General features: G+C 38.4%; 1 protein-coding gene across 3 annotated transcripts in view; it reads left to right on the forward strand.

The window, feature by feature from the left end:
- POLA1 (DNA polymerase alpha 1, catalytic subunit) overlaps window positions 1–23,720 on the forward strand; it is a 299,723-nt gene that overhangs the window by 133,543 nt on the left and 142,460 nt on the right. For all 3 annotated transcript variants that reach the window (XM_061178523.1, XM_061178524.1, XM_061178525.1), the window contains 4 exons: window positions 1,666–1,797; window positions 6,148–6,322; window positions 20,844–21,022; window positions 22,856–22,987. In XM_061178523.1, the coding sequence (XP_061034506.1) occupies window positions 1,666–1,797; window positions 6,148–6,322; window positions 20,844–21,022; window positions 22,856–22,987 (618 nt within the window). The remainder of the gene's footprint in view (window positions 1–1,665; window positions 1,798–6,147; window positions 6,323–20,843; window positions 21,023–22,855; window positions 22,988–23,720) is intronic.

The raw sequence follows: 23,720 nt of genomic DNA on the forward strand, positions 1-23,720 counted from the left end.
TCTTTAAGTGTTGGAAAGCTGTGAAGCTCACAGGAGTGGAAACAGAATTTCCAAAATTCTGATTTGTGCTTGATAGCTTCAGTATTATCATAGGCAATATACACTGTCAGGTGTTTTCCTTGAAGTAGCAGGCTCGCTTGGTTCTTTTTGAGTGATTGTCTGCCAGGTACTCAAGTTAGACTAACAGTAGTTGGCCTGCCATTCTTTCAAATAAAAATTGGGTTGAGAAAGGCAGCTAGTTTAGCTTGCAACTCAAATAGTTGCACAAATGCATTTCCTCGAGCATCCTTCGTTCTTGAGTATACTGTAGATGTGCCTTGTGCATACTTCCCATTTTGTCACACAAAATGTTAGCTTTCTACTCAAGGGTCAAGAACTTAAAAAAACTGTGAGTGTGTCATGGTGACGAATACAATGAGTATTAGTGCAGTTTGGTGCTGCTGTCCAGGTTCATGTTTATAAGGCATCAGCACCTTTACTGACCTTTGTTTCTGTATCACCAGTGCAGATAGTATTATTAGGAAAATAGCTTTGACTTCTCCACCCCCTGAAAGGGTGTCGCTAACCCCCAGGGGTCTGCAGACCACACTTAGGTGATCTAGACATGGAGCACCCTATTCCCTGTCCTTCCTCTTGTCTTTTGAAACCCACCCCTTCCCTTTGTGCATATTAAGTTCCAGTCCAGTAGACTGTATTTTTTTTTCTCACCTCTTGATTTTAAGTTTTGCTTTTTCCCTCTCCTTGAATGTTCTTGCCCCGTCATCTTTTCTTAAAATCTATTTTTTTCCTTCATGTGCCAGTTCATTTTTTTCTTCCATGATTTCTGCTCTCAGATGGTAGCAATCTTTCCCTTTCTAAACTCTCCGTAACGCTTAGTTTACCACTCCCTTCTGGCACATGTAGCTTATTTTAGAGAGTTTTTTTGTGGAATGGGGAATCGTCTGCTAATGGCAGGTGACTTAGGACCAGTGACTGTCTTATTCATCTTGCAGTACTTTACAGTGCTTGAACTTAGTGAATTATTGCAGAGTGAGCGAAATAATTTCTTCTGCAAACATTTGGTTGCTACTACACACCAAGAATCGTTCTGAGCCCTCCGAATGCAGCTGTGGGCAAGGCTGACGTGTTCCTGCTCTCGTGGGGCTTACTTTCTGTTAAAAACTCAGTCACTCTGCCTTTGGAGAGCTTAAATTGACAGTGTGAGTAAATCCAGTGATTTCTGGTGCCTTAGGGATTTATTTAGGCTCGAGAAGCCTTTGAGAAACAGATCATTAAGTCAGAGTAACCGTTATCCATCCGTCTTAACTAATCAGTTAATTCAGTGAGAGAATTGCAGACATTAGGAGGAACTCTAAGGCTGCATAGAAGACTGAATTCACAGTCTTAATCTTTATATCCAAGTATTCTGTGCCATGGCCCAGAAACTCATGTTTCTTTTTTTTCAGGGTTATATCTGGTCATATTAGTTACTAAATGAAGGAGAGAGGAGCCTTGAGGATAGAATGTCTGAAGATCCTGTGGCAGTGTTTTCTACATACAGCTTCTGTCTTTTTTATGTTTATGTGGCTGGTGTGATTCTAGCAGAGATATGTTTAGTGTAGATCTGTGTGAGAAAGGTTTCATTTTAAAGTTTGGGGCTTTTCGTTCCCTCTTTTTCTCTTTTAGGCGTTGACAAAGGATCCTCAGGATTACCCTGATAAAAAAAGCCTACCTCATGTACATGTTGCCCTCTGGATAAATTCTCAAGGAGGCAGAAAGGTGAAAGCTGGAGATACTGTGTCGTATGTCATCTGTCAGGTAAAACTGTCATAATAAATAACTTTTACACCAATTCCGAGCCCATAGTAAAATCCATCTCTCCATGGTGTCTTATTTAGTACTCTTCCAAATAATTGATGCTATAAAGAGAGGGTTTAGTCTTGGTTGGTTTTGCAGCATTTAAAAACATTAGTCAGGGGTATGACATTTTATTAAAATTTTTATAAAACATTTGAGACTAGTGTTTTGGTTGAGTGAAATTACTTTGGTGAGACAGGTATATAACAGTAGCTGCTGTTTCAATCTGAAATTAACTTGAATGAAAATGTCTACCAGTTTGCTTGTATATCCAGCAGTAGTCCTTTATCATTCCTTTTGCAGCAGTTTCCATTCTGAATATTTTTCTACCAAAAGAGTAAATGCATTTTTCGCTAGCCTGTTCAAATAATTACTTGAAAAAAAATACGAAATGCATGGTTATGGAGAAAGGTGAGATGTCCTAAAAAGATACCTTATGAAGAAAACACAGATTATCTAACCAGGTCCCTTTTTTTTTTTTTTTTTTTTGGGGGGAGTGGAGGGGGCCTAGAACCCACCTCTTGTCTTCTCCCTGTTCCATGAGACACCTTTCAGGAACCTCTAGGTCTTCTGGAACAGTTTTAAACCACTGACCAGTTCCTTTTGAGAGTAGCATGCCTCTAACAGTCAGGGATAGGGAGAAAGGGTAGAACAGAAGAGGATTTTGGTTTTGTGGTTTTTTTTTTTTTTTTTTTGAAAGCACTTAACTCCAGTCGGAACAAAGGAGGGGTCTCATCCCTTCTCCCTGCTTAAAAAATAAGTCAGAGTCAAAGCCTCTATCCAAATTCTTTACAGTTACTATGGTGTGGTCTGTTTACCAAAAGGCATAATTCATCTCAACAAGACTGTTCTTTTTAATTAATTAAATATTGCTTTTTGTTATTACAGTAAAAAAAAAATTAGATAAGCCTTAAACTTCACTGCAATGTGATTGATCTTTGTCAAAGTACAGTCAATGTGTTTTGCAATCAGAGAGCCTTTTCAAAATGTAGAAGTCGTCTGCTAATATCTGCTTGGTACTGTAGATGATGTACATAACAAATGATTTAAGTACATGGACAGGAATCAGCACTTGACTCTGTCTCCCTCCTAGGGTTACCCTTGATTAAGAACTGTTACAGAAAGCCAATTCCTGCAGGAAAATATTTCCATAAATGTCTGACTCTCTCAAGCCCTTAATGTGCTTTGCATATTGCCTCTGACAAGTCTCATCTCAAAAAAACAATTTTCATATTATGCAAATAAAGATTTGGTAAATAGGCTAGGTTTTTTTTTTTTCACTTAGGTATTCACATACATGGAAAAGCTGTTAAGATTATTAATGACAGGAGCAGATGGCAACATACAACTTTGAAAAATTATATAGGTTTTCTGAAATAGCATCTAAAAATGAAATCAAGCCACAATTATGTTTTGGCTAAACCTGGAATGGAGATGTATGGGCCTATGATCAATGTATTTCAAAAGTCAAGCTTATATTCCTTGATGTCTGAATATTGAGGTCTTTTGATTTCTTCTTCTCGGGTCTTACTGATATAAGAAAGGCTCAAAATGCTGATGCTAAATCCAATTTGATGTACTTTCAACCCTTTTCCCATTCGACTGGTGCTGGGTGTTAACTTATTTGCTTGTTAAAAGAACAGTTCATGTTTCTTTTATTGATTTATTCTTCTCACTGTATCCCAAGAAAAGCTGTAGGACTTTAATTTGCCTTTGTCCCCCAGCAGTGGGGCATGCCCACTTTCAGCATGTTTGCTAACCAAAGCTGCCTACTTCTTTTGCTTTTAAGCACTCAGGTTATTCTTCCTCGTTCCTAACACAATTATATTTTTAGAATATGTTTCTCAAAATGTATGATGACACATTTTTAGGAGAACTATTTACTGCTCTAAGCAAAGGTGCCCTCGAAGAATAACCTATCTCCTAAACAGGTTCTTTTTTGTTTAAAATTTACATTTTGAATATAGTACTCTACTGATAACTCATTCAGACTATAAATTCAGGTGAATTCAGAGAGTAATGTTTGTGGTATGTAATTTATATTGTAGTTCATAGTCTTATTAAACCATGTGAATTATTTGCTGAGATCTTAAATCAACTTCCACTTGTTGGTTAAGCTTTAAATCCTTAATTATTTAACTTTCATTGGACATAATTTTCATAAGGCATGCCTTTAACATAATTGTTTTAAGGGCCCCACTTGTCATCTGTTAAAACTTTTTTTCCATTGGTTTCCTACTAAAGATGACCGCATAGTTTCGAATGAATTGTCTGCATCTGGTTGTCTCTGTAAAGTATGTACTTTGAGAAGTTCACAAATTACTATATGGGCACTTCAAGGAAGACCAACACTGCTTCTCAGTCTATTTTTAAAGGTGTATGGGATGTGTTTTTGCATATACCATGGGTTTGAGAATTAGGTCTTTGAGGGATATATCTTACGTCACAGCCTAAATGTTTGCTAGGTTTGAGAATTAGGTCTTGCTAGGTTTGAGAATTAGGTCTTTGAGGGATATATCTTATGTCACAGCCTAAATGTTTTTCCAACGTAACAGGAAAACCTGTCATCTTACCAATTCTTTTGAATTTAGTCATGTTTGAGCTCAGATGTTTTTACATACAATAAGAAATATGTTTGGGAAAAACTTTTTCAACTGAGAGTATGCTTAGAACTTTTTCAACTGTTTTTTTACAGACATGAGAACATCTAATGATATATTGGAAAGTAACTCAAGGGCCGTTTTTAAAAAATAATACTTTGTCTCTACAAATTTCGTTTTTATTCTTTATTAAAAATTTTTAAACTCAACATTACTATAATCTTAAGGACAGACCAGTTTTAAAAAAAAACTACAATTCTATAAATCAGTCAGATTTCATGTGTTTGTTAAAAGGCAGTCTGAATATAGTTGTGGTGCCTAAAGACACTGCCCAAGGATTTTTCACACTCTTTTTGTCATTGGCTGTCACCTTACTCTCATCTAACAAATCAAACTTCTAAAAAGGCAACAATTAAAGTTGATTAATTCTGCCTAATTTCTTTTACTGTATTGTGAACTCCTGAAAAATAATTATAAACAAGTCTTTTAATCTGAGGTTTGCTTCCTTTCTAGTTATTTCATTATATCTTAGCATAGGTAGAACCTAGTTGATAAACATCCCAGTTTGTTTCCATCAGGAGCCTAGCCAGAGAAAGAGGCCACTGCTTCCAGTTTGTGGTAAGACAACGGTATGAAAGGTTGCCTCTGCTTTGGGTTGGGCACTGAGCTGAGAAGGGACTGATTGTAGCAGGATTGAAAGAATAGGATTCACATTATAATCAGTTTTGCAGAGCAGCTGAGCACTGTGAATAGTTAAAATTTACGAATCTGAATAATAAATTCTGTTGTTGCAGACAAGAGGAAGAGTGGAGCGAGTTGTTGGAGGTTGGTCCAGTAGAGTGATGGCTTTTTGATTCACAGATGATGATGACATCACCCACAGGACTGTATATGGGCCAATTATATAGAGTTTCACAACTTTTATTTTTAGACAGTAAAGAGAAGAGGAAGGCCTTGAAAAGAGGCTCTCTGGCCCTTCTTCCTTTCCTTGAGGAAGAGCCGCGTAAACAGCACAAAATGGCACACCCTTCGTTCCAGTGGCCAAATATTTTGCTCCTAGAGCACTCTACTCCACCAAGGCGACTTTCTTAATTTTACTCTTACCTATTATATCTTGTACATAAGTTACTGCTCTTGGGTTTTGTGTACTGGTCTATTCCCCTTGCTCATTTGCTTCTCAGTGATACATATAGCTCTCATTGAGAGAGATTGCACACACACACACACACACTCCCTGTCTTTAAGATGATAATACGACTAGAATTCTTGCAAGGAGGGATTGAGTTAACATAATAAAAGGGTCACACATTTTTTTGTCATGACTCCTAAAAGGCCTTTGTTAGCAAGTCTTCCCTGTGTGTTTCTGTGATATGGCAGGTGGAATTGTTTAATCTAGTCATGCCATCTTGTTGGTTTTGAGTTTCAACAAAAAATAGAACACAACACATGCTGGATTTACATTCCTGGACAGCGGGCGAGTTGTTCTCCTTGATCTTCCTCCTGTTAGTTGCATGTGAAATGTTCACCAATAGCTCAAAAGGACTTCTTGGTGTTTGGAATTGAATACCTAAAATTTGAACTGTTGTCCAAAAGGATTTCATGGTGTTTGGAATTGAATATATAAAATTTGAATTGTTGTCCCTCTCTTTGTCCAAGCAAGTACTTGTGATTGAATTTCTCACAATTTTACCTGTACCGTGTCCTCTTGTAGGATGGGTCAAACCTCACTGGGAGTCAAAGGGCCTATGCACCCGAGCAGCTGCAGAAGCAGGACAATTTAAACATTGACACCCAGTACTACCTGGCCCAGCAGATCCACCCAGTCGTGGCTCGAATCTGTGAGCCAATAGATGGAATTGATGCTGTTCTCATTGCAACGTGGTTAGGTAAGTGTCCGAACTCACATAGCCCCTTGCCCGGCAACAGCAGCCCGTGCGGTCATCCCTTACCCATCAGGAGCCCTGTTTAGAGGCACGGTACTATGTCAAGCACTTCTTTGTTTGTAGTTGAGCATTTATTTTTGTGGTTGTTTGGTTAATGTCTGTCTCCCCTCCTATATGAACCCCACAGGCTTGCTACCTCTGTAAGCACATGCCTGCTCTAGGGTAGGCGCTCCGTCAGCAGATGATGAGTGGGGAGAGAGAGGGGCAGCAAAAGAAGGGATAAGAGAAGATTTTCGGCGCCCTCCTAGTCTCAGCATACATTGTTGTCGCTTTTTTTTTTTTTAATTTATTTATTTTTGGCTGCGTTGGGTCTTCATTGCTGTGTGCGAAGTTGCGGCGAGCAGGGGCTACTCTTCATTGCGGTGGCTTCTCTTGTGGAGCACGGGCTCTAGGCACATGGGCTTTAGTAGTTGCAGCACGTGGGCTCAGTAGTTGTGGCTTGCGGGCTCTAGAGCGCAGGCTCAGTAGTTGTGGCACACAGGCTTAGTTGCTCTGCGGCATGTGGGATCTTCCTGGAGCAGGGCTCGAACCCGTGTCCCCTGCATTGGCAGGTGGATTCTTAACCACTGCGCCACCAGGGAAGTCCCTACATCGTTGTCACTTTAATCAGTGAACTTCACTTAATAAGAAGATGCATTGTATCTTGATTATTGTTTCCTCTTGTCTCAGTCTCTAAATGTGTTTTTGTATGGAGTGAGAATACACAGCTTTTTTAACATTAAAACATTTAACTTGTATTCAATTCCTTTCGAGTATCCTGCTCTCACTTTTAAAAATTCTTCTAAAACTGGACTCATTATCTTCTAGGAATTAGTTGATTCCTAATTTCTCATCACTCTGGAGGTGCCAGCCAACCCTGAAACCTCATTGTTTCTCAGACTTTTTGCCAGGTCACCAGATTGTCATCTCTTGCTTAGAAATGTATTTCATAACCAGCCCTGATTTCCTTTCTAGATGACCAGCATGTTGAGAGTTACATTGCTTTAAGTTCTTTGCTCTCTATCCCATTGTACACAAAGATGAATATTTTTAGAATAAGTGCCTAATAAAGTCCTTGGCTGGCTCCTCACTATCTATAAGTCCAGTTGCCACTGACATCTTACAGTCTCTGACTTCGGCAGTTATAGACTAACTTTCTAGCTCCAACCTGTATTTCTAGCCTGACTTCTTATTTAGTGTACTCCGGGTCCCCTAAATATGGCATTGTTTAATCTGTCCATGCTTCATGGAAAATTCTCCTCCTCTTCTCATTGAATAAGTCTGGCTTAAGACACGGGCTTTGGCATCATAGGGATCTGGGTTCAAACACTTGTTCTGTCGCTCACGTGCTCTGTGGCTTTGGCAAGCCTCTGAAGCTTGGTCTCAGCCTTGGTTTCTAGAGTTGCTCTGAGGGAGCGATTAGTGATACATGTGAGATGCTCTGCACAGGCCTGGGCAAGGGGAGTGCGCAGTGAACGCCTGTTGTGGCCACGCCCCAGCCCCCTGCCAGGCCTCTGCAGAAATATGTTCAAACTCCTCTCGTCCCTGGGATTTGCACGTAGTTAGCTCTCTGTGCGTTTGTGGGCTGAGACTGGACAGATGAATCATCAAGTCACATACTTTCCACGCTGCCCCTGTTGAATATGTTTCTGAGCTCCTTCCCGCCAGTGGGTCCCCTCCCCCCACCGCCATCAGTGTCTGCTCTGGAAGTGGAAACTCATTTTTGACATTTGCCTAAGCAAGACATAATTAGGAAGATAAAATTCTGCTACCCAGATCATCATATAATGTATTCTCAAAGTTGAGTTGTATTTGATGATGTTTATAAATCCTCAGCTGGGAGGAGGGAGTGTAAGTGCACAATATTTTTTAGCTTCCTTCTTTTTTCTCTCCTCTGCCTTGCGTGCTTACTCTATTGGAAACTGTAATAAGTACTTTGCATATGTTATCTCATTTAATCCTTTCAGTAACCCCATGAGGCTATGTTGTTTCCTTCATTTTACGGAGAAGAAAGCTGAGGCTTAGAGAGGTAACTAACTTGGTCTTGTCACATAGCTAGCGACTGGCCGACCGTGGTTGGTCTGGGACCCAGCTCTGCGTGACTGCAAAGCTTGTGCTTGTAGCCACCACCTCTTCTTAGCTCTGGGAGGCTGTGACACATGCCCTCAGCCAGGAGCGCGGTGGCGTGGGTGTGAAGGCCCGGGAGCTTCATCTTTGTGCTTCCTCCTCGCCCCACTGCAAACCCCCAGCCCCGCTGACAGCCCCTCAGCAGAAGCATTTGTTTTTTAGAGTAGATCTTCCAGGTTTTCCATTTGGATCATCAAGAGCCTGGTTCATAGGCTCACCATTGCCCTATTCCTTCTTTGGTTCTGAATTTTCCAGTGGCCCAGAGCCGAGGAGAGGTAGCTGGAACAAGCCTCATCTTGTGAGTGACATTTAACAGATAAAGGTGGAGCCTTGTATGTTCGGCAGAAGAGCTGTAGAGTAGAAGGCGGTGGAGCCTGGCTGGTAAACAGCCTGATGCCTGCTCAGATGTCTCAAGAGTGGCCATACCAGGAGGAGACCAGACTGATTTCGTTGGTTGCAGGGTCATATTTAAGATCATTTTCATATCAATTAAACAGCAGGCAGATTGTGGCTGCTTAAAGACGAAACTTTCTCATCATTGTGACTGTCACATGAATCCAGTTTTCACAAATCATTTTCCAAGCCAGTAGCCTAGCGGGCCCCATCTTCAGAGTGTTCTTGCTATTACTGACCAGGCTCAGTCTACAGAGGGGACCCGTCATGCTTGTGCGTGGTCTCAACACATCCCCATCACCTGAAAGCTCTCGGTGCCAGGTAGCCGCTTGGAGCTGCTGAAGGGCCTGTGTTTCTAGCTCTGAAGGAGCTGCTGCCACTCCCCTTTGTACCTTCTTTTTCTCGTTTTTGTCTTCTGCTGTTTGGCAGCAGTTTTTATGCTGAAGACATGTGAAGTTGTCATCATTGCGCAGTGTGCCTCCTCCCACCACAGCCCCAGCCGTCACGAACGGTATCCACATACCTATCTACATACGTGGTAAATCTCCTAGTCCTTTATCTCTCCCTCTTTCCTCATAGGAGGGTCCACAGTGATGAAGTGCAGAACAGCAAGTGCCAGTCACCATGAAGATCTGTAGAAAACATTGAAGCTTGCTGGGCAGATCTTTGCAGGCATTTGCCCCCTGCCCTATTTGGGAGCCGCATTTTTATCTGCGTCCTTTATTCCTCTACCCCAAGTGAAAATTAGGGTGGCTGTTCTTCACTAGGGGATTTGAGGCCCCTGTTATCAGTTCTCACTTAGCCTGTGCTTTGAGAGGAGAAGGGAGGAGATAGGGAAGTGGTGGGGAAGTAAGGGGAGGAGTGTTAGGGGTGCATGGTGTTTCTAAGAGGTGCAAGCTATAGGCACACAATTACTGTAATTTGTTTTTAAAGTTCTAAATCTGTTTTCTTTATATTAAAAAAAACTGCCGTTAGTGAACTGACCCCGTTACATAAGTTGAAGTCTGCAAGTGTATACATAAAATACAAGCCCTCCAACTGCCTAATCACAGACATAAAATAATTCTCTTGCCTTTAATGTAGTTTTTATCTTTGATTAATCAAATGTATGACAGTGTTGAAACTTCAGTGAAGTTCGCTACTTTGTCCTTTTAGCTAGTATAAAGAAATCAGGAATAATGGCATAATTTCATTTAGGAAAATTATTAAGTTCATGATTTTTTATTTTTAAGACTCTTTTGTGGAGAGCAACTATATTTTTCAACTACTTCTTTTTCTGTTGCTTTTATACTGCTTTCCTTGAAATGAAAGGCAAGCATCAAGTGTTGGTTTTATCCTGTGGCTTCACTTTGGAAATTCTCTATTTCTCCCCGTCAGGATACCTCCTGAAGTCTGTCTGGTGGCATGTTGCATGGCCAGGTGTTCTGTATGGGAAGGTCGTTTCAGTGAAAAGGAGAGAGGACAGTCTATTAAATGAGTGAATGAATAAGTCTGTTGTATTGAAAGAGAATAATTTGTTCTCCCTAATAACTAATGGTCCTCATTATCCCACAGTAAAATGTGTATCATTTTTCTGAAACCCATGCAAGATTATTGCTGTTGGGCTTAAATAAAGCTAAATTTTACTCTTTTCCATCTGTGAATAGAAAAAAATGTAGTATTACTCTTCTTATACAATAGCCCTATGGGAAACATGGCCACTAAAACTTGGAACTCTCAGCTTTTGTTCTCCAGACTATAGGTTTTTTCTCTCTTGTTCTAATGAAAGCTCTCTATATTCTATGGGTGCAATATTCACAGTATGCTCCAACATCCAAATAGTCTTCTGTACCTAGCAAAACAGGCTGGGGATTAGAATATTCTAAAGTTCATTCCTGAATTTCATCTTTTAATAAATGTATATTTTATGCATAACTACTTAAAATTATATAATATCTTTCCTCCGATGAGGAATGATTTGTACAATAACTGTCAAATACCTTTCTTCATGGTCAGTGATAAAATATCAGGCATTTGCCTATCAGGGCAGTTTTTTCATTGGTCCTGAGAAATTATTGATGTTTGAAGAACATGAGAATTTAAAACTTAATCTGTGAAAGTAGTGCTTAGAACAAGACAGCACACTTAACCCAGTGTGTTCCTGAGTTAGATTGGGAAGTAAAAATCCCCCCTTTTAAAAAATGGCCCATACCACCCACCTTACAGAAGGTACTTTTTGTCAGTAGACAGGGTACCGTGATGTCTTCTAAGAAATTAAGTGCAGCAGCGGGCCACGCCATATTTGGGGGTGCCTTTGGTAGACCCGGGGAGATATACCTACAAAAGGTGGTGGGGTGGCGGTGGGGGAAAAGCACAGGTGGTTGGGAGTGGAATGATGCCACCAGCAAGTGCCTCAGGCATTACTTTGTTGATCAAGACTTTGCCTTTTTTCATGATGCAGCTCTCAGAAGAATGTACGTACATGACCAGCATTTCCAAACCTTAAATATTTTCTATGGCATAATTCATAGTAAAATTTCAGAAGTAAGGTCACACCAAATGCAGTGTAGGATAGTAAGTCTTCTCAGCGGGTAAGAACCGCCCCTTCCAGGCTGGAGGCGCCGTTCCAAGCGTGTTATCAAATGGCTCATGCTCCCAGCCTACTTAGTCCCAACCTACTTATGCATCCATGGAACAGATGAATGTTGAAGACCTGCTGTGCTCAGCAGTGTAATGGATGCTGTGAGGGATACGAAGTTGAGTCAGCCATGGCTCCTTTACTCACATCACAGCCCAGCCTGTTGAGTCGATTTCCCTGTTGCGGGGAAGTCTAGTGGACAGCACAAGTACATGTCCCCAAAGAGGTAAAATAAAGGAGTTGCAGTGTTTGGGGGAAGCAGAGACCACTTCTAGCTGGGGCCACCCGGGAAGAGTTTACAAAAATGGAGGCGTTTGAGGCATTGTGGGCACGTGCCTTGCAGAGGCCAGTGTGGAGTCGGGAGTGGCTGCCTGTCCCCGCCTCCCACTTGTCCTTCCAGCCCAGTGATAAGCAGCAGGGCCCCGACTTCCAGGGGTAGCCCAGGCCATCCCAGCTGCTCTTCAGGGCACACGAGGGAATTCACAGAGAGCCTCATGAAGGGTGTCCATTGCACTGCCTTGCACCGCAGTCCCTATAAGGCGAGCACACGGTGCTTGTTTCTGTGTCACTGGCTCGCTGTGCTGAGGGCCCGAGGTAGTGCTGCTCGTTTGACGCAGGCACACTTCTAAGAACTTGGAGCCACACCAGAGCATGTTTAGAATAATTGCTTTGTGTAGTGATTTCTAACTGACTTTGTAAAGCTTGGAGTTTCCAAAGGAAAATGGGGATTTCTCAAATTATTTAAGTTAGATCAATTTTTAAAAAATTTAACTTTATCGAGGAATAATTAGCAAACATAATTCTATGTACGTACGTATGTATGTATGTACGCACGCATGCATGCCACGCTGTGCGGCTTTTGGGATCTTAGTTCCCCGACCAGGGATGGAACCCGGGGCCCCAGCAGTGGAAGTGCTGAGTCCTAACCACTGGACCACCAGGGAATTCCCTAATTGTATGCTTTTAAAGTGTACAACGTGATGATTTGATACACGTTTATACTGTAGAATGATTACCAAGATCGAGATAATTAACACATCCATCACCGCACATAGTTAGCTCTTTTGGGGCAGGGGAAGTGTGGTAAGAATGCTTAAGATCTACTTGCAGGAACTTTCAAGTATACAATATTGTATTATTAATTATAGATCAAATATTTTAGGATCATCATATTAAGCATACTAAAATGACGTCAAGATTGTGTAGCCTATAGAAAAATGGATAAGACGTAACAAATGAAAAGCTGAATACAGCATTGTGCACAGATACTTAAACTATGTTAAATGTATACATATGAATAAGACAGAAATGAGTAAAGGTGGTGAATATTAGGTTCCGCCTTGGTGAAAAAATATAAACACTCTTAATCCTAAAAATAAGACAGTTTTTACAAAATCAGAAGGGAAAAAAACGGGGTTTGTTTCTTTTTTTATCTACCAACATAGCTGGAGAGGAGAGGCCTTTGTGTAAGAGAAGCAGTCTTGGTCTGTTGTTTTATTTGTGTCATTTTATTTTCCAAATATTTTTTCAGCATAAAGTTACTGTGTTTTCTCAGGTCTAAAAATAAGGTTTTTTTCCTGTTCAGAGGTACAGGTTTCATTAAGTTAAAATTCACGTTCAGGGCTGTCATCAAGGGCATTACAAATAATCACATGCGGTTATGAGAGTGCTGTCCAGCAGAATTTTTTCTTTTCATCAAGATTTTGGGAGTTATCTTTTGCAGGACAGTAAGACTCTTGGGAGTTTATTTAACCCAAAGGTTTGGATATTATTTCTTTTAAAATACTCAGAAAATTTCCATTTATTATGGAGAGGTTTGTTGTTGGTGGAAGGCAGCTTCAGTTGTTTGCCACTTGTATAGTCAGTTGTTTATCATTAAATTAGATCCTGCAGTATTTTAAACTTTTTTGTTATGGAAAATTCCAAACATGTACAATAGTAGAGAGAACTGTGTAAGAAACCCCCAGATGCTCATCATCCAGCTTCAGCCATGTGCAACTATGGCCAATGTTACTCCTCTTCTTCACCTCCTCTGATGATTTTGAAGTGAATTCTAGACAACATATCATTTTATCTTTAAATATTTCATTTTGCATTTCTAAAAGACAAGGTTTCCCCCTTTTCAGCATAACTGCAATATTACCACTAGGAAAAAAACTCCACAATTCCTTCATTTCATCACATAACCAATAAATGTATTTCCCCAATCGTACTGTGAATGCATTTTTCTTTTAAAAAGAAGCTCCTTCTTTGAATTGGAATCCAATCAGAGTCCATATGATAGTTAATCTTCTCTATTTTTTCTTTTTTCTTTTTTTTTGGATCCTTGCAATTTATTTAAGGAAACTGGTGATTTTTGTCATGTGGAATGTCCCTTATTCTGGAGTTTGCCAATTGCATCCTAGTGGTATCCTTTAACACATCCCTCTGTCCCATCTATTTCCTGTAAAATGGTAGTTAGATCTAAAGAGCTGCCCATATTTCAGTCCAGTTTATTTTAGTTTTTGCTAATCTGACTTCCTAGGTAATGGTGTGTACATCTGTGAGGAGGTACATAATGTCTGGTTGCAATCTAACACATTTTGAAACAAACTCAGAGATATATCATGAGAGATACTTAGTACTTACTTTTCCTACCTTCTTCAGTGTGAATTTTCTTTTTCTTTAATTGAAATATAGTTGATGTACAATATTATGTTAGTTCTAGGTGTACTGTGTAGTGATTTGACATTTGCAAACATTATGAGATGATCACCACAGTAAGTCTAATAACCCTCTGTCCCCATACAAAGTTATTACAGTATTATTGACCATATTCGTTATGCTGTATATTACATCCCCGTGATTTATTTATTATGTAACTGGAGCTTTCTACCTCTTAATCCCCTTTGCCTATCCCCTCCCCACCTGACTCCCTCTCCCTTTTGGCAGTCACCCATTTGCTCTCTGTATCTGTGACTCTGTTTTCCTTTTGTTTTGGCTTTTAGATTCCACATACAGTGAGATCATGTGGTATTCGTCTTTCTCTGACTTATTTCACTTGGCATAATACCCTCTAGATCCATCCATATCAAAAATGGCAAGCTTTCAATTTTTTATGGCTAAGTAATATTCGTGTGTGTGTGTGTACACCACATCATCTTTATCCATTCATCTATTGATGTGCCCTTAGGTCGCTTCTATATCTTGGCTATTGTAAATAATGCTGCAATGAACATTGCAGTACATGAATCTTTTTGAGTTAGTGTTTTGTTTTTTTCCTGGTAAACACCTAGAAGCGAAACTGTATGGATTGTATGGCAGTTCTATTTTTAATTTTTTGAGGAACCTCAATACTGTTTTCTATAGTGGTTGTAAAAACGTAGAATCCCACCAACAGTGCACAAGGGTTCCCTTTACTCTACATCCTTGATAACACTTGTTACTTGTCTTCTTGATGATAGCCATTCTGACAGGTGTGAGGCAATATCTCACTGTGGTTTTGATTTGCATTTCCCTGATGATTAGTGAAGTTGAGCATCTTTTCATGTGCCTGTTGGCCATCTGTTGGTCTTCTTTGGAGAAATGTCTATTCACATTCTCTGCCCATTTTTCTAATCAGGTTGTTTGTCTTTTTGGTGTTGAGTTGTATGAGTTCTTTGTATATTTTGGATATTAACTCCTTATCGGATATGTTATTTGCAGGTATCTTCTCCCATTTAAGTGGGCTGCCTTTTCATTTTGTTGATAGTTTCTTTCCCTGTGCAAATGCTTTTTAGTTTGATGTGGTCCTGTTTGTTTATTTTTGCTTTTGTTTCCCTTGCCTGAGAAGACATATCCAGAAAAATATTGCTAAGACCAATGTCAAAGAATGTACTTATGTTTTTTCTGGGAGTTCTGTGGTTTCAGGTCTTACATTTAAGTCTTTAATCCATTTTGAATTTATTTTTGTATATGGTATGAGAAATCAGTGTGAATTTCTTGTATAACATACATACAGAAAAGTATGCAAAAGCCTAACTGAACAGCTTGAGGAATTTTCCTGAAGTAAACACATACCAGTGTAGTCAGTCCTGAGCTCAAGAAACAGTATATTACTACATTCTCAGAAGCTCCCTCGTATTTCCTTCTAGAAATTATCCTCCATGCCCCACCAGAAAATTACTATCATGACTTCTAACATCATAGATGAGGTTTTCTTATATTTTGATGCTGTATAAATTATGTCTTTACTCTTTATGTGTGGCTACTTTGGTTCAATATGTTTGTGAGATGGGTCCATGTGGTCGTAATTCATTTCTGTCTAGTATGAATATACCACACTGTGTGACTTACCTACCTACCTATGGGTTCTTTCCACTCTGGGTGTTTATGAATAGTGCTGCTTTGGGCATTCTTGCACATGTCTTTTGTTGAACAATTGTATATATTTCTGTTGGGTATATACTTAGATGGAGAACTGCTAGGTCATAGGGGACATGTATGTTCAGCTTTAGTAGATATTACCAATTTTCCAAAGTGGTCCTACTAATTTAGACCCGCTACTAGCAGTGTTTGAGTGCTCGACATTCTTACCAATACTTGGTGTTTCCTCTCTTCTTCATTTTATGTGGTGGCATAATGTTGTGGTTTTAATTTGTGTTTCTTTGATGACTAATAAAGTTTAGCACCTGTTCTTATGCTTATTGGCCATTTGAATGTCTTCTTTTGTGAGCTGTCCAAGTCTTTTTGTGCTTTCCTGTTGAGTTGTCTTTTTCTTATTGATTCACAGGCATTCCTTTTATATTCTAAATGAGTTCTTTGGAAATATATATCACAAACATCTTCTATTTGGAATGTTTTTAATATATATCACAAACATCTTCTATTTGGGATGTTTTTGTTTTCAAGTATAAGTTATGTACCATGAAATGTACAGTGTTAAGAGTAGCATGCAAACAGTTTATCAAAACAATATTTCCATTGCCTAGAGAGTTCCCTTGTACTCTCCCCAGTCCATACCCTCCCCCTCACAAAAGCAGCCACTCATCTGATTTCTAGAACCATAGTTTAGTTTTGCCTATGCTAGAATTTTATATAAATAATCTCCTCTGGTATATACTTTTTGTGTTCAGCTTCTTTCACTTAGCGTATATTTGAGATTCATCCATCTTGTTGCATGTCAGTATTCTGTCTTTTTCATTGCAGAGTAGTGTTCCATGGTAGATTATACCAGTTTGTTTATTCATCCTCCTGTTGATGGACATCAGATTGTTTCCAGTTTATGGTTATTATGAATAAAGCTGCTATGAACTTTCTTATACAAGGCTTTTTATGGATGTAGCAGTCACCTTTTAAAAATTCATTAAATATTTTTTCTTTAATCCTACTAAGTTTTCAGTTTGTGTATTGTTCTCTAAGAAGTCCAGCTATATGAAAGCTTGGATTCGTGGAAAGGATTCATTTCCTAGAAGAAATTTTTAGAAAAAAATATTCACAGTAGGACTTCATTAATTAGCTTCCCTAGTAGTTTAAGTGATTCATATTACAGACAACTGCTTGGGAATACCAGTTACTCTACTCATTTGGAGTTTCATTCATATGGATTTTTCCCTCTTCCCCAGTTGTATGAACACATGTAATTGACTTTACTGTAGTTATTTGCAGTTGCACTAATAGAGACCTTGTCTTTTGGAGGAAGAAGATTATTTAGTCAAATGCATCAGCCTCTAAACCTAATGCTTTGAGTTTGGAGTATTTTAAATACTCCTTGGAAATGGAAGCAAGTGAACATTCTAAAAACAGATAGTTTACAATTGTTAGAAAATACAGTGGTAAAAAAAATAATTCTGTGCTAAGTGTTACATTGGAGGTGTGTGTGATAAGAATGTGGCGATCTTCAGTATAAAACGGCACTGCTGAACTCATCCCCTCCAGTGCCTGTGATGTTACTTTCTATAAATACTTCTTGAAACATGAGAGCTTTGATCCTGTTGCCAAAATAATGTGAGATCCTGTAAGTTTTCTAATTATAAATGACAGTATTTTAATTTCGTTCCGCTGCCCCTCTGTCCCGTCTCGTCGTTGTTGCCCTCCCCCACCCCTCCATTGCAGCCCAAGCAAAATGGTGTGGCTGGGTCATGACAAGCCACAGGATTGAATTAAAGTGCACATCATTTCCACTCCTGCTCTTCCCCCACGTAACTGGTGCCAAGCCTAAGGAGGCTGTTCCTCCTTTTACTCTGTGCTGGACCAAATGATTGAAGTCATCTGTCAAAAGCTAGTCTAGTAGAAGTGGAAGATCTCTTTTCAGCTGGGGCATAAAGTTTGTTTCTTTAGGCCAGTTGTTCAGAGAAAGCTCTCATTAGAAGAGATAAGGAACTTGGAATTCAGTTTTGTATCTCTTGCTCGCTCAAAGACTACTGTGGTTACTTACTGTATGGTGTGCAGTTTAATATTGATTATGCACTGTATATGCATGTATGGAAACTGTGATTATAAAGATTTTGCTTTAATGTCGTTTCTGACAATAGTGCTTCATTTTGGAGGGACAGTAACTATGAATGGAGTTCTATGTAGCAGCTGTTTTGTACATTTTAAAATTCAGAATCTACCTCTAGGTGGCAGCACCAGATACTTTTTCCCTGTTGTTTCGCTCCAGCCTTAACGAGTTATGGTTTAAGCAGTAAAACTTTTGTTAAGTTTCCCGAAACTTCGAAATAAGCTGCTTATCGCCAATTTTGTGCGGATTTGGAAAAATTAATTTATATGTTGAATAAGTTTGGGGTTTAAGCATGGATTTTGACCTTAAAAAAGGATTCCATTAGCAATGATCCATACTTTTTAACATGACTAATTATATGTTTTCTTAAAAAGATTTAACTTAGTCCCCTGTGATTTGCCTGTTGAACTTATAATTGTCCTCCCAAGAAAATCACTTTTTTGTGATATTTTTGTATCCAAGTAACTTCTTGTACAAGGATCGTTATATACCTAATATTTTAAGGTAATTACACCGTCTTCTCCCTTTATATTTAAAAAATTTACCATTGACTTATGGCCAAGAGTTCTGAGGTGAAGTCCCTTCTCTTGAAAAAAAATCAGCTTGTGAATAAATCTGAAGTAATTAAGTAGGCCATTTGTTTTTGTTACTGCCATGGGCAGATAAGGATTGTGGAAATGGACATTTAAAGTAGGCATTTCATAAGGCCTGATAATTTTTCATAACTCTTGGTCACTTGCTGGGCTCTTCTCCGTAAGTAGCAAGTCAGCCCATGTCCAGTTGTGGTGTGCTCAGCAGGCAGGCCTCCCCAAGCCTCAGGTGCACTCAGTTGGCATGGCTGGTGGGGAGGCCTAGAAAGAGATTTCATTGCTTCCTTGTTAGAGCCCATCCAGTTTTGTCTATGTGCAAAGCCAGCTTTGTTTTGTTCCTTGATATTTAGGTTGTGAAAGAAGCTTGTCTTTCAGAAAACACTTATTATTTTTCTTTTTCCTTACTTTTTGAATAGTATTGGCCTGGGGAATTGATGAATAATTATACCATCAGAGAAAAGGTGGAGCTGCTTTCTCATAAACGTGAATAAAGCAAGACATTATGTGAATACAGTTGGATTCACAGCTAGAGGTTCAGGAATTTGCAGCAGTTGCCCTTCACTACAGAGAAGAAATGGCACCGTTCACAGGCGTGGGCGTGGTCTCTCTTATTCCTCTGCCCCTCCTTGTCTTTAAATGAGAGGGTGTATATTCCCCCACACTTCACTAACTTGCTGTTGCTCTTAAGCTATAGGTAACTTGTAAAATAAAAATGTATAGTGAGTCTTGGGGCCAAGTGACCTATGTTACAGTAACCAAGAACAGTTTTTCAATTTGTTTTGAATGTGTAGTCTTTGTTTTTATTATACACTATCATGTTGGGAAATACTCACTTTGATTAATTACTACAAAGAGCAGCTATTAACTTGCTGTGCAACATGAACGTGCGTTTCATATGTTTTTCCAAATGTGTAATTTTGAATGAATATTAAATGATGTTCATCCACTATTTTATTTTTTCATTCACGTGGCATTTATTGGGTGCTTACCAGTGATAGGCACCATTGAAAACGATTTGTCCCTAACATCCGATTTAAACTTCAGAAGTGCATGGTGGTGGTAGTAGCTCCATCTTGCAGGTGAGAAAACCAAGACTCCAAGTCTCAGTCTTTTCATTCTTTGTTCAGCACCTTTCCACTGTGTCAGTCAGCCCTAAGTCTTTTATAATTAAAGAGATGTCACTTGACAATTGACCAGATAGGATTTAGGATCTTGTCACTGAATTCTGAATACATCTGTTAGATTATCTAACTATGCAAGCTGTTGATAGAGTTACAATAATTTTTAGATGTTTTTGGTATTTGAACTTTTTTGCTCAGTGACTATTTTATATTACTTATTTACCTTTATACTAAAACAAATGATAGCTTTCTTTAGATTACTCAGAAGCCTAGAATTCTTTGGGATTGCTAAGGAATGCTTTCAAGGAAATGTTATAAGATATAGTGTGGAATAATTATCTTTAAGTGTAAATCCAAATAGTACATTTTGACATATGTGCTTTGGTCAAAGGCAAGTTAAATTGGTTGGCCTTACAATCATTTCTTTTCTCAAATAGTTTGGGGAAACAAGATAGTGTAAACTATGCATCGATTGATTTCTTGTGTTGTTTTGATTGAAATATAGAAGGTATATTTGGCTTCAGTATCGTCGGGGACATTTTGGCCTATAGAATTTGTAGATTCATTGTTTTTGCACATATTTTAAATTTCTGAATTCAGAACACCAAAAAAACCATGTTGAGTTTTGACTCAGATGCTGCTACTGAATTTTAACCACTGAATTAGATTGCAACCTACATGCTGTTAACTACTGAGCCAAGATGGAATCGACCACTGCATTGAGATCAGGGTTAGCAGTGGTGTCTGCACTTGAAGGAGTTGTAATAGCAGTGAACTTGTTTTCCGTAATGGGATTTTTATTCTCTATTTTCAGTTTTAATGGTGATACTTTGATTTTAGGAGATTTTAACAGTGCACATTTTTTTGAGATTTTCATCGTAACTTTAAGAAAATAGTAAAACCATCCTATAGAAGTAGTTGCTTCCAAACGCAAATGTCCAGTGGAATGTTTCTGCATTGTTTTGGTGCAGTTTACTTGTTTTGTTTATAATCTCCTTAAAAAAAGAAGTCATTTGTCTTGGTGATATGAGCCTCTATCTTGAGTTCAAATGGTTGTGTAGTATGTGCATGAATTTGAAGTAATTCTTTTCTGATTTCTCTTCTTTGGAGTATTTTTGGAGAAGGGAATTTAAATAATTGTACCTTTCTGAATTTATTTTTTCTTTAACCTTAATAGGACTTGACCCCACCCAATTTAGAGTTCATCATTATCACAAAGATGAAGAGAATGATGCTCTCCTTGGTGGCCCAGCACAGCTCACGGATGAAGAGAAATACAGGGACTGTGAAAGGTTCAAATGTCCATGCCCTATATGTGGAACCGAGAATATTTATGATAGTGTCTTCGATGGTTCGGTTAGTTGCTTTTGTTTCTTTTGTTTGTTTGTTTTGTGAGTGAACTAGTATAAAGTCCATTTTCTCTCTACTATGTGTATAAAAAGGAAAAAGAAAACACAGGTTTTTATGTGTTTAAAGAATTTTAGCATCATATGAATTCTGCCTTCACAACTTACTTATTTCTGCTTGAAACCTCTTAATAGAGTATGCTTGAGTATTGTTTTTGGCTTCCTAGAATGCTTGGCCTTGGTTTTTTAAATGGAATCTCTTGAAAATTCTGAATTATCTTAAAGTATTTTTATTGTAATTCCTTAATTAGTAACCTGTATTTCTCCACTCCCAGCCCAATTTATTAAGACTTAGAGCAGTATTTTCCTTTATCTTAAATCAAGTTAATGGGAACTAAGTGTTTTTGAAAAGTTTTTGTTTATCTTTACACATCCCACTTGCCTCCTTTTTGACAAAGGTACTCTGATTATCTTTTCTGCTGTCTTTGCATATCAGGCATTAAAAAAGTCACAGGGAGACATTTCTCTAAAGAAGTACTGCCAAAAAATGTATCATTGACCTTGGATCAGAACTTGAAACTTGGCCAATCTACTTGATTCCACTGCAGTGTTATACATGTACTAGCCGTTGGCAAATGAGTAGGCAGCAGAACCATGTAAAACCTTGAAACTGAAAGAAAATATGTCCTTTATCTAAATTAAAAGTAATTATTTTAAGTTAATTTGGACAAACAGCAGATGTTTTGCATTTTTTTGAATCAAAACAAAGCAGTCTTTGGAAGCAAGTGCAAGGAAGAGGCAGACACAGATCAGCAATACTTGCTAAATCCGAGTTTTGCTTCATTACAGCTGTAAATAAGATAGTTAATTGCATGGAGGCTTGACGACTTGCAGATGGGCTAACTGTGGAAGAGCCGATGTCAAGCTCTAAAATCTCTTCCACCTGGAATTGCTTCGTGTGGCGGGGTAGGGTTATGTACCAGATTGGAGCAGGAAACCAAGATGTTTAAGTATCAAGAAGGAAAACAAATGCTCCAGAAACCCCAACAGTTTTCCTGTATATTACATTTGCTTTGTCTTTGTTTAAAACAAAACAAAACAAAACGTTTTCTCCAACTACTAATAGTTCATTTTTTCAAATTTTTACTCCTCCCCTCTCCCCTCCCCCAAATACATTTCATTTGTTGGGGGGCAGTGGTTATAGAAATTTTAGATTTGCTAAGCTAACAATAAGTGATCACTTTGTGGTGTAACACTTAATTTTTAGACTTTATTCTTAAAATTAAGTTGGCAATATGGAGCAAACTGTTGTCATTAACGCTCTTGCTTTGTCTTGGAATGAATTAAGTGCAAATTTAAATTATTGATCAGTATCTCTAGGAAGGATGTTTATTTCCAGTAATGCGACTTCACTGGTATTTTCAGAGGGGAAACTATTTTATCCATAGTCTGTCATGTATTGAATGTAAAAAAAGTAATTTCAGGGTTTTCCCTTTGGCTTTGTACTCCATTATGATGGTGACAAGAGTAGAAGGTATGTGGTGACTGAGGGGATCTTTGGGAGGAAAGTGGTTGAGAAAATAAGATTAAAAACTTACCAATAAGACGTAAGAGGGAGGAGATATGGGGATATATGTATACGTACAGCTGATTAACTTTGTTATACAACAGAAACTAACACACCATTGTAAAGCAATTATACTCCAATAAAGATGTCAAAAAAAACCAAAAACTTACCAATAAAATGAATTTAAAATATTGTACACCAGGACAGCATGTAAGTTTTTAAGCACAAGAAACCTTTTGTAACCTTTTGTGTACGTGTCTGTCTTGACTTCTGTAGGGAACCGATATGGAGCCCAGCTTGTATCGTTGCAGTAACATCGATTGTAAGGCTTCGCCTCTGACCTTTATGGTACAGCTGAGCAACAAATTGATCATGGACATTAGACGTTGCATTAAAAAATACTACGAAGTAAGTATCCGTAATGAGTGTCTTACATATGCAACTTACTTAGGTTTGGTACTTGTTTTAAAATAAAATGATACGGTTTTTGTATGAAACTGTAAAATTTTGAAAAGACGGAGGAAAATGATTTGATTTTTCTGTTGGGCATTTCATCTCATTAATGAGCAGTATTTTTAGTAATGAAGTTTTTGCTTTTAAGGAAAAATGTGAATATAATCAGGAAGTGTTTTAGTTTATTGCTGCCTAAATAAAATGAAGTTAAATGGTCACTCAGATCTTCGATCAGAGGAGGAAAAATCAATATTACCTGTCTTTGGCAACTAGAGCCGTAAAATCATGTGTGGTGATTTTATTTCTTTTTTACTTTTTTAAAACTTTTTATTTTATATTGGAGTATAGTTGATTAACAATGTTGTGATAGTTTCAGGTGTACAGCAAAGTGATTCAGTTATACATATACATATATCTATTCTTTTTCAAATTCTTTTCCCATTTAGGTTGTTACATAATTGAGCAGGGTTCCCTGTGCTATACAGTAGGTCCTTATTGTTTATCCATTTTAAATACAGCAGTGTGTACATGACAATCCCGAACTCCCTAACTATCCCTTCCCGTGTGGTGATTTTAATAAACTGCCAACTAGCTAACACTTTGTGTTTATGTGGTAATCTAAACCATTTCATAGCTCAGTTTTCCAAAGAAATCAGAATAAACATCTTTTAAATTTCAATGCTTTTGT

This window comes from Eubalaena glacialis, chromosome X (genome assembly GCF_028564815.1).
Source record: "Eubalaena glacialis isolate mEubGla1 chromosome X, mEubGla1.1.hap2.+ XY, whole genome shotgun sequence".
NCBI classification, from domain to species: domain Eukaryota; kingdom Metazoa; phylum Chordata; class Mammalia; order Artiodactyla; family Balaenidae; genus Eubalaena; species Eubalaena glacialis.